Raw genomic sequence first — 12267 nt, 5'->3', positions numbered from 1 at the left:
GGCGTTCTGGTGGGCTGTACCTCAAAGTGTGAGGAGGGAGCCCATTTCTTTTCATCTGAGTGAAAGAGAGACTACTTTCTCTTTGAGGGACATGGAGAGTGAGGATCGGCAGTTGACCTGGCAGTGCATGAGGGCCTCACAGGGAGAGTCTGAGCCTGGGTCCGATGCAAGTTGAATTCATTTTTCCATGAGAAGTTTTAATCAAATGTCCCAATCCTTTCTGACTCTGGACATCAGGCCGTGGCAGCGAGAACACTTGTGGGATGTGTCCCTCTCCCAGAGAGCAAATACACTGCTGCTGGCTGGCAGTTACTGGGAAGGCGGCCCCGGAAGAGATGCACCTCTTAAACCCAGGGGATCTGTGCATAAGGGTGAGGAAAAAGGCTTCCCAGTTAGGAATGGCGGGAAGCAGAAAAACAGAAACCTAAGCTATGAATAACTTTAAAGACGAAGTTAAAAACAACAAAAAAAATTGTTTTTAAATAGAAGAAAGAAGAAGGAGAAGAAGAAAAATCTAACTACACTACAACTAACAGGTAAGGCACTATCTACTGAGGGAACAGGAGAAGCAGACTCTGCTGCGGATTCATCCCAGACCAAAGGTGGTAGAGAAGGAACTGGGGGCAGTTGGCCTGCCCAGCACTTTATATATGTCCTGCTTACAGCACGGGATGGGGGAGGTGTACATGTGCAGTCCAACGGGCACTGCTGATGAAGATCTCTGATCCCATGTGCGGGGGGTGCTGCCGCACCTACAAGTGGAGCTCCCAGAGGGATATCACTTGAAGAAGAAACAAAGGTGACCAGTGAAGACGCAGTTGAGGGAGGAGTTGCCTACAAGCCAGTTCATCAATCACTGAAGACAAAAGTAGTTGGAGGAAAAATATCCTCCATCCAGAGCTCAGAGAGATTAAATTACTTGCATAAGGCCAATAAGTATGTCAGTAGCACAACCACAGTTAAAACAAGAGTTCTTGACACTCCACACTTCACTTATTCTTTTAGAACATACATTGCCCCTTTCAAATGAGAAAGCAACTGACCTTACTATGATTTGTGTTATTTTATACTTTGCTGCTTTTTTTCTTTAAGCAGAGATTGATATAAATTTTACCCGAAGAGTGCAGACTCTCACTGGCAGATCTTCTTTAGACCCTAAAAGATGTGGAACACACTTTCATTTAATGCTATTCAAACCACGCTTCCTACATAGAACTTAGCTGAAATGTTCTCTGTATATAAAAATGAACAAAATATACACACTATCACATGTTGTGCTGTATAATAAACCTCTTCCTCCTTCTCCAGAGACCTTCCAACATGTTTCATCTCTAAACTGGGTGGACTTGTATTCACTCTTCATGTCAATTAAATTCATAGGAACAAAAGAATCACCAGACTGGATCAGACCCGAGGTCCATCTAGCCCATCCCGTCTCCAACAGTGACCACTTACTGATGTTCAGAGGAAAGGTGTATGAGACCTAGAGTAGGCAAATGCAGGATGTTGCCCACATTAGGTCTCCCCAATCTCCAACAGATAGATTGGCTTAAGCCCTGAAAGCATGAAGTTTAGTATCCCTTCCAAAATTTAGTATCTCTGCTGAGACTTCCAAGAGGGGTCCCAATTAACATCAACTGTGACAATGTAGACACTTGTCCACTAGGAATTAGACTGACAAACTCATTTCACATAGAATGCACAGCCTCTAAATTGTGAATTACTGTGGGCCACTGCCATCCTAGGCTGGAATCAAAATAGCTTTTTCCACAGTAGGCATTTATCTAATAATAAATTTACTACTTTGGCAGCAGCAGTGGGAGTGCTAGTGTAGACAATGCAATGGCCCCCTGAAGCATTTTAAGTATTGTATTATGCGGACCTGCTCTGAGCAGGATTAGATTATGTTTACAAAACACGAATAGTGCCTGAAGCCATATCTATAAAAGCTCTGACCATTGCTACCAGAAGGTGAAGCTGACTTGAGAGTACTAACAGTGAGAAAAATTTGGCAAGAAAACATAGTGTAGATATACAACCCTCCAGTGACCTAGACACAAAAAGCAGAAAATCATATTCCTATCACATTTTGCTTGCTATAAACATTGTTACCAAACAATCACTCCTGTATTCCCAGACATTTTCTTCCTTTTAAAAAACAGTTTCACATGAATAAAGGCAAGAAAACATTTCTGATTGTTAAACTGTGAGTAGTATTGGTTATTGACTTGTAAACTGATGTGTGGTGTATGAACAGAATGTCCAGAATTACAGTCGCTTTCATTTGCACTTTATCACCACAAAATATTTATACTGTATGCCTTACAGAAAACAAATAGTATGCAACATACTTGAAATATGGTAACAGCATACAATTAGTTACTTGGATTTTAACTCAGGGAATTTGATCACAGCTGAAAAATGTAGTGTAACAATACTATTCTTCCCTATATGCAATATGCAAAAAATTGAGTTTGGAAATTTAAGTTAGCGTGTGTCCACAAGACCTCTAGTTCATTTCAAAGTATTTCCTTTCTTGATCATTTTATACTATGAAATGCATAAAATAACTTTGCAACATAATGTACTAAATGCTTCGAATTTAATATTCTACATTCATACCAAAAACAATTAACAGTTTTTACAAATAGTGTTATTTACTAAATTACACTCTTCTACAACAGTGGAATCCATGTACATATGCCAACATTAAATGGAATTTCAAAAATAAAAGAGTACTTGACTACCGCATATACTCTATTAAAACCAAGACAGACTTTAACATTCTCTTTTCTATGAGAGACAAATTATTCAGCTTTCCAGAAGTACATGCAGGAGAGAGGAATAGAAAAGAAATCTCCTGCCACCTTCAGGCTGAGGCATCAGGAAGAAAATGAGCTTTGGACCTGCAGCTATATATATATATATATATTTTCCGAATCCAGCCAGTTGAATGTTTCGCAGACACAAAGAGAGCCTAATATAAGATATGAATGAATTTTTTAAAACAATTTTCTTGTGTTTTTCATATCAAGGCCTTTTTTAGGTGTCTGACTGTGGACATTGTACTTTATAATATACATATTGAAGTGACCAGTATTTTTAATAGTTGCAACAGGGGCAATAGGGACAACTCTGTTGTGAAGTTGGTCAGTTGTATGAAGACTGAACAAAAGAAAAAATGATTCTGCCTGCTACTATTCATAGCAAAATTAGCATGAGGTGAAAAAAAAAAAAAACTTAGAGTGAAATAAAACTCAAGAAAAACTTAAAGGAGACATTTTCCTTCTCTGCTCCTAAAAATGGATACATGCTGCTTTCGCTGAAGGTAAGTACCAAACTGAAGCCAGGCAGCTGCTGTAACACATACTGTTATTGCCCATCTGCCTGTAAAACCCAGCAGACTGGGGAAGGAGGTTAAAACCGATATAAGTGAAGATTACACAGAAATCTTTGAAAGCCAAGTGAAAGTAGTTAAGAGTCAAGTGAACGAACTTAAAGAAACCCAGGTTTTTTTTAAACATTGTGGAAGGACCATTGATTTTAGGCTGGAGAATAAGATATCAGCTCTCCAGCCTAAAATCAACGTTCCTACCACCTGGATGAAATCTGAGAACCATGGGTCAACCTCAGTCAGATAATCAAAGATAGCTCTCATTAGAAGCAGAGTTCTCTATTTTGCACATAAGTTTCAATATTTGCAATTACAGATAGAATTCTCTGAAGTTCTGATGACCCAAACTCATTTTCGTTTCAGAAATCAAAGGTAATAGCCACAAAGAAACTATGTTGTGGAAGACAGTGCACTGCTGTAAGACTTTCGAAAAACATTCAGTGATCCTTATATTGTTGTCTTCTAAGCCTCCTTTGTACTTTATTTGGGCTTAATTACACTATATTAATAATGTATAGTGCTACAGTAGGCATATTCCAGCTGGTAACACTAAACACTTATATACAGAGGCACCAATAGCAAGTATGGCCAGGGCACACATTTTTCCAATCCTAAAGCTAGATGGTGGCAAACTCTGGTAGCAGTCTCCTCCAGAACATCAATGTAGCAATCTTTTCAGTTTGGACTACGCCTTAGTTTTCGTCTCTGGAAAAATCAATTTCCTTGGGATGCTTTCAATAATACTTGCTATCTTTGTTGTGCCTATATGCATTGAACTGATAGACACGGACAAAATGTCTATAAAATTAAGTGAACAGAAATCATTTAGGAGAACTTGCGCCTGTTGGTCACAGAAAGCAAAGCACTACAACACCCTATCTAAAGTCAGATAACAGTTTTTCTAGTCCTTCATGGATACAGAAAGATTTTTTTAAAAACACTTTCGTATTACATTCAAAATTTACACGCAAAGAAATCAAGACGTTCAAAGAATGAGCTTTCTATAGTGTAATATGGTAGATAGTATTTTTGAAGGAAACAAACTTTTGAACAGCCTGACTTGTTGGCATTTAAAATCTTAGCTTTAACTGTTTGTTAGAGAAACTGTAGAGAGATACACTCTTTTCATTCACATTTCACACAGGAAGACAAACCAAGAAATGTGAAACTACTCTCCATATAGTACAAGGCAGGTTTAGGACTCTGAAGGAGTGACAGCAACAAAGTATCAGTAGTGGGATTCATAGACGGAATACACTAAAAATAACTAGCGGGAAGTAGTTTGAACTGAAGGGCAGTGGCCAAGTAATTTGTAGGAAAGGAAAAGAGGTTGAATAAGAGAGTTAGTGTAATTAAGGTGTCCAACATGTTACAGATATTAGCTATCACTGAAAAGTCTATCCTGAGGAAGAAAAAATATAACCAATTTAGGACACTGTGGAGAGAAGCAAGAAGTAGTGGTAAACATAAGAAGTATGATGTGAGCTTAACAGACAATCATGTTTGTAAAGAGGTCTGAGCTGGAAGTGTACCAGTTATTCTTAACAGGAAATGTTTACGGATATTACTAAGTTTGACAGGCAAGTGAAAAGCTTAGAATTCTACTTAAGAATACTGGCAAGTGACATGAAAAGGGGCATGAGGCAATAGGAATGTTGGTAAAGAATGACATTGATCCTGCTGAATCAGTCATCTAATGTACCGCAGTTTTACACCACAATCTGTGCTGCAATTTAGGACAAAATATATGATTCTAAGTTGTTCACAAAACTTGTCATTACAAAACTTAGATAAGGACAATGATGTTAACAGTAAAAGAAATGGAGAAAGATAGGAACTTAGCAGTTAAGGAGCAGACACTGGTAGAGTTTAGAGTGACAGATCTGAAAGATCCCATTTTGGAAACAGTTTTGCACCTGGAGGGGACAAAGTGTACACTTGGCCAGAAGCTATTTTAGTTTTAAACCTTAAAAGTGAATAAATATGCATGATACACAAGGTGGAAGATGGGACCATCTTAGATGCATATAATAGATTTTAAATGCTCAGTAAATACAAAGAACAAAATGCAGACTTGCACTAAAAGTTTTCAGAATAGATTTGTCTAGATTTTCCAATGTCTGAAAATTCTAATGCAAAACATGATTTTAGAGAATCTTCAATCTTAGACAAAAATGGCCAAATTTAAATTGAGAAGAGAAAAAAGACAAAAGATGCCAGATGTACTTACAGATTTTATGAAAATAGAATAGTATCAGTTATTAGCAAGAGGCATAATAAAAATCGAGTTTTGCTGGGCCATACAGAATGCCACTGATGCTTAGTAGTTACAAAAGCCTTAGGCCTTTATTTGGGAATGTACTTAAGCATGTGCCTAACTTTAAGCAAATGAGTAGTTCCACTGAAGTCAGTGGAACTATCTTCATGGTTAAAGTTAGGCATAGGCTTACTTAAGTATATTCCTGAATCAGGGCCTAAGGAAACATGAATTAGAAGGGGTTTTTTGTTTGTGTAGAAATTCTACTCTTCTCCATCAAAGTCATTTCTCTCCTTTTGGAATAAATTATCCAATACACACAGAGGATAGCCCATAATCCTAGTTGCATGCCTTCATCAAGACATAAACCACTTTAAGGTACAAAAGATTCCAAGACATTGTTTTATGTTCCCCCTTAAATCCCACAAATGTAACTGGCTATACTAAGAAGTCATGACTTATGGGGATAATCAGATTGTTGGAGAGAAAATATAAGAAATAGCAAAAGATAGTACTTTCACTAGCTGAAAAGAATATCACTATGCTGCAATGCAGTATGTTGGGGTTTGCAACCATATTGTTTAGTATTTATGCAATCTATTTGGTTGACAGCATTCACAGGCAAAATATCGACCAATGTTTGCGAATGATAGCAAACCTAAAGACATGGCAAATAACTATAAACACTGCAAACAGATTCAGAAAGTATTGGATAGTCAAGGTAACTGAGCAATAACACGTGTACAAGAATGATACATAAGAAGCAATACATTAAAATGGAAAATAAATATTAAATTGACCAATTATGGCATGTATGCTAACCAAAACCAGAATGTGGGTTTTATACTGAGAGATCTGTAAAGCTACCTACTCAAAATGGGCTGAATTAAAAAAAAGGCAAACGGGATGCTAGCGTGCAACCACAGAAATAGAATACAAATCAAAAGAAACATTCTTTTGTATAAGATGCATTGATTAGACCACTCTAAAATGATTCATTCAGTTATTGTTACCCTTTCACTGAGTTTATGAGTGGCATACAGAGAGTTTCGTGCCCCAAAGAGTGAGAGACAGGACAACCTGTGTAAGTTCACATCACTACAGAACAGAATGTAAAATGATCTAAAATTTTAACCAAATTATGAAGAGTTTTGAGAAAGTGAAATGAGAAACTATTCATACTAGAGAAGGTATTAAAAAAACAACAAGGCATCACACAATTAAAAATCAGGAAATTAAGAAGAGATGTTGGATTAAGGCTGAAGTGTTTTGTGTAATAATAGTACACAGAACAATTTTGCTAAGCAGGGCCAGAAGAGTTAAAATAAAAATGTAAAGGTTTGCTCAGCCAAGTGACTATATCTGTCCACAATTCTTCATGTGTGAGCTAAATAATTACAAGAGTCATGAATAATGTAGTGTATTCATGTTTTTGTTCCAGTTTAAAAATTCCATTCATTCCCTCAACTCAAACTCAGTTTCTCTGTCTTTGGTGTAATCTTCACCAATAAACACACAATACAGGTCAGAACCCTAGTTATACAACGCTAGTATGGAAAAGTACATCATTATAGGCTTTAAACAATAAGTTGTAAGATTCTGATCAGTTTCATGGTCCCATGATATGTTTAGCAGCCTGTAAATAGGTGTTTTAAATAATTATTATTCTAAAACAGAATCATCATTTGCTGTGACCTTGCCAGACCATTTAAAAGGTTAACTAATTTACTTTGGTAGATAATGCCAGCTAATAGTGTCTGCAGACTACAGGAAGCCATGATATACTTAAGTTCAATTCACAATGAATGACACCTAGATGTAGTTACGTTTGGAAATTAACATGTAGACCTTAGCACATAAATATTAACCATGAAATGCAGATTTAAGCCTTTTCCTGCATTGCAAAAGGATATCACATCCTTCACAAAACTAGGTACAACTATGAAACATGGTCATCTGTTCATGATTAAAATAAAATAGTAAAGTAAAATATTTTAACAGTGTGTTAAATATATTCACATGATCACCAGCGCTATTTCAAATGGCCACTATTGCAATCACACACTATTATGTACATAACGTTTATGCCACAAAAGTTTGCAAAATGAGTTTTCACAGACTAGCCAATTTTACCAGACATAAATAATCTTGTACCAATTTTAGGCCTTTTAAAATGAATTAAGTGTCCTAAATATTTTTGCTCCTCTGCAAAATTAAAAAAAATCCTAAAAAGTCAGTGCAAATTGAATCATTGAACCTGTTCACCAGGGTAGATTCCTATTAAACTGAGGATAAACAATGTTTAAGAGATTAAAGGAAGAAGCTTATAACGTTGTCAACTGCATTTAGCAGAGGTGAGAGGAGATTAGGAATCAGAAGTTCTGGGTCCTATAGTAGTGCCTTCTGGGAGTAAGTATGTGGTTGTGGTGGCGGTGGTTGTTGACTGCCTGCTGGTGGAGGCAGAGTTGAAGATGCTAAGTTATAGTTTGGCACCTGGGACACATTAGTTCCAGCATTCTGGTAAGCAGCAACATCAACAGCAGCAGGAGGTGGACTGTACATTGAAGCCTGGTTGGAATATGTGTTTCCAGGAACAGAGCTGACCATTGCACTGAGAGAAAGGGAAATGAAAAGTTGTATAAGAAAGAAGGTAGGAAACAAGTCAATAGGACTGCAAAATTAATGCAAGGTTTTTTAGATGTATTATATAGATGCATGAAAAGCACCTCTCCTGGGCTCAATTTCAAAGAAAATCTTGAAGATGTGCCACACCCCCAAGCTTCATATTCATAAATTTAACTCTGGATTATAAATCTATGCTTTTATTTTCAACTGTATATAAACACATGATTCAAGTCCTATTTCTATTCTGTTAACAAAAAGTTACATATTGTAACTGGTAATATACATTATGCAAAGAATGCAAAAGCTTTACCAACACATATATTTTTCACACCACATCTTCTAATAATAAGTAATTTAAGTAAGGAAAAATGAATACTTTAAAATAACTCATGGCAGACATCTTCCCCAACCTACTTTAAAACAAATTCATCCTTTTCTTGAAGTTAATTTAAGTCCAGCTGAAACTTTTGACCTTATAGGCGGCTCCCTAGATACTTTCTCTACAGAGACCCACTCCCAATCCCCTTGTATCTGGGTAAACGTACAAGCTTCGCTGACTCTGCGAAATCTATGTAACCCTTTTCCAATATGATCAGTACCTGCCAACATAGCAAGGTATTTGAAGCAAAGGAAGGGCAATCATCCTTAATGGCACTCATCATACTTCATGTTTTAGAAAGTACTAGAAACCAGTCAGAGCAGCAGGACACGTGCATGAAGCTGCCTTGCATGTTGTATATATTCAGTGAACATTTTTATTTGGAACCCAGCCATGCCCATGGTTTCTTCATATTGTTCTTGTGTAAAGAGCACAACATACAATAGGTGTTTCACAATCAAAGAATGTTTTGTGTACAAATTTCATACAATTGCTAAAAATACTTTTGTTATCTAAACATCAGAAAACACACACTGGAAGCGACAGCATTGTGGAGTTTAGTCAATTATGACTAAAATAAAGGTTGTCCAGAACCAGATTTCCCCTTAAAAGTCAGTCCTAGTTATTTAGGATGAAATTTAAGTTTATTTAGAATAGGTAAATATTAAAATTACTTAGCATAAGATGTCTGAGCTGGCTGACTAGGCAGTCCTGAGCTTGCCGATTGAGGAACTGTGCCTTGGTTGAGAGAAGGAAGTTGCTCTTGGGGAAGATTATAGCCTTGAATATGGCCCATCTGCACACTCCCTGCCACCAGATATGTACTACTTTGAGGCTGCCCTGGGTAAACCTTAAAAAAATAAACAAAAGATGGTCATAGATAAAATACCAGAACATGTTATTGCTACTTAGTTAATTGCTAAGTTCAGAATCTAAAGAAAAGTCTCTCAAGCCTTTGCCCACAAAAAGCTGTGTATTTAAAAGCAACTTGGCTAATTTGCACTGTGCCATGATGTTCTAATAAACAGTGGAGAATACTAGGATTGTACCATAAATTTTCTCTTTCTCAAAAGGAAAAAGACTCCAATACTCTAGGAATTTCAAATACTCTAGGAATTATTTGAGACACTGTATACCAAACAGGACAGTCATTAAATTTAAAAAATATATAGTTTTAGCTGTAGTAATTCAAAATATTACTGTAGTTTTTTCCTTCTGAATAAAAGTTCAAAATTTCAACTATCAGAGAACAGACAGTGTAGGGGAATTGTGGTCTAGCAATATGGTGCTGGCTTTCCTTTGTATCCAGCTGCTAATCGAAAATTCAAAGATAATATTTTTAGCTAACATTTTCATGTAAGTAACTGCTGAGGCTGTCATTGGGGTGTTATGTGAATGGGAGGGAAGGTGGTCTGCTACAGAAAATTCAATCTGGAAATAAGCATAGCTTTACCAAGTATAATTAGCCAACAGAACAGTTTACCAAATATTAGGTTCTCCATCTCTTGATGTCCTTATATCAAGACTAGATGCTACTGCCAAGAAGCATGCAGATGTACCTTAAGCGTACTGCAACCCATGTACTTCTGTAATTTAAGAACAACTCCTATACAGGGTTTTGGGTAAGGAAGATAATAGAAGAGGTTGTTTGTGATGGAAAGAACATATGGTTGAACTTAAACTTTACTGTGGCTGATTACTTTTTGGCTTGAATGTGTGAAGGAACTGCTGGCTTTCCTTTTGCTCATTTTCTTTTCACACCGGCACCAAGGGCACAGGATAAGCACTTTTTTTGTAAATTTTATAAATTGAAACAAACAAAACAGAGCTAAATTAAGTCAGAGTCTGTGCTAGAAAATCTTTTCAAAGCCTGCAACTGAACATGAACAAGTTTCAAGAGTCTCTTTATTTTTGTCTTTTACATAAACACTGTTTTGTTTAAATACAACTATAATTTGTATTTGACTGCTAATGCTGGAAACGTAGTACGGTTTAGATCTGGAGACAACAAAACATCCTCACCTCAGGAAAAAAAGATGAGATTAAGTTAACTGGTCTAAAGGTAACTAGGGAAAATAAGGGAGAGGCTGCAGATTCTGTCCATAGAAGGTACCAAAGAATATAGATAAGGGTCACTTGCTTGCATAGAATATACACTCAAACAATAGGGCTTCCAAGATTCTGTAATCTGCTGCTTTAAAAAGTTACTGTATAGTCATTTTACTGCTGTAAGACAATTTTTTCTCATAGGGGCTAACTTTGTACAATGATTAGTCATAGTGCATCACTGATAACTTACAAGGCAACTTAGCCATAATCAGCTCAATAAAAACTCAATATCTTCCAGGTCTTTAAAATCAAATATGTACCTGAGAGCCAGAAACACCAGAAGATTGCATATAATAATGTTGGTTTGGTAGTTTTGCATACATGGAATACATTGGGTCTTCGTTCATCAACTTGGTATATAATGAAAGAGCCTCCATGACCTTAACATTGAGCTCTGAAAGTTCTGAATGTTTCCTGGAATAATTAATAATATTTTAATATAAACTGAAGTTCCCTTTTATAGAAATATCTTCATATATCATCTATTATATCATATGGCTTACTGTACATTTTAGATATTTATAATGAACTGTGTAATACAGTGGATCTGTACATGATGAGGTACCATAGCAAACTACTCTTACTACATGGGAAGTGATGCCTAGACAGACTGATCAAGTGTCATAACTATGATTAGTAGTCAGAAATATTAATTCTTCATCAAATAGACAAGCAAGACATTTTAATGTTACTCCCGAGTATAGGCAGGAGATACAATATTTCAGCATTCTAAAGTTAGCAAAAGAAATCATTCACACTAAAAGTACAAGCACTTCTTTGAGAGAAAACCCCTCAGTCATCTTCCCAGGAGGGACACCGCTTTTATTTACATTACCATACTGCCCAGGAGCCATAAACATGGAGCAAGACTTTATTAACTACTTGTACTTTCTCTGGCACGTACTATATTGAAATTATTAATGGCAAACTATAATGTAAATGATTGGTACTTTTGCTATTATTTCAAAAGAGTCTGAGCCTTAATAATCAGTATCAGCATATATATGTACTTTCTTACCTGTCAATATCTTCCAGCTTTTCATCAATGAGAGGTCCCATTTGGTGGCATATTGCTAGGAAAGAATTAAATATATATAATCAGAATCACGAAGGTATCAGTTGTTTGTACTGAAAATCAGAAAGTAATCATGGTTGTAAGTGCTTTAAAAAAAAAAAAAAAAGGTACCTGAAATATTTAAACATCAAAAGAAATTTTTAAGATCATAAATACAATTTAACTTGTGATTCATAAAAGCTAGAGTAAAAGTTGGTTATGTACCTTTTTTATTACAGATTAAGGCCTAGCTTCTCCAAGTTAGATTTTGCAAACTGGGAAGCAACAGAACCCAGCATAAATCCCCCACTTCCCCTTACATTTTTGAGGAAGTGGAATAACTCAAGAAGCTTTTGCAGTTCTCACTGTTCCTTCAAAGTACTGCAATCTTGGAATTTGTATCAATAAAGCAATTCTGATGATGGTCAATAGATATTAGTAGACTGTTG

General features: G+C 36.2%; 1 protein-coding gene across 5 annotated transcripts in view; it reads right to left on the bottom strand.

The window, feature by feature from the left end:
* Nucleotides 1–2274: 2274 nt before the first annotated feature.
* STAM (signal transducing adaptor molecule) overlaps nt 2275–12267 on the bottom strand; it is an 82431-nt gene continuing 72438 nt past the window's right edge. For all 5 annotated transcript variants that reach the window (XM_048838009.2, XM_075125893.1, XM_048838010.2 and 2 more), the window contains 4 exons: nt 11783–11837; nt 11025–11178; nt 9330–9505; nt 2275–8262 (listed from right to left, as the gene is read on the bottom strand). In XM_048838009.2, coding sequence (XP_048693966.1) covers nt 8040–8262; nt 9330–9505; nt 11025–11178; nt 11783–11837 — 608 coding nt within the window. In that variant the 3' untranslated portion in view covers nt 2275–8039. The remainder of the gene's footprint in view (nt 8263–9329; nt 9506–11024; nt 11179–11782; nt 11838–12267) is intronic.

Source organism: Caretta caretta, chromosome 2 (genome assembly GCF_965140235.1).
Source record: "Caretta caretta isolate rCarCar2 chromosome 2, rCarCar1.hap1, whole genome shotgun sequence".
NCBI classification, from domain to species: Eukaryota; Metazoa; Chordata; order Testudines; family Cheloniidae; genus Caretta; species Caretta caretta.
The sequence above is the reverse complement of the archived record's forward strand: the minus strand, read 5'-3'. Positions and strand labels throughout refer to the sequence as shown.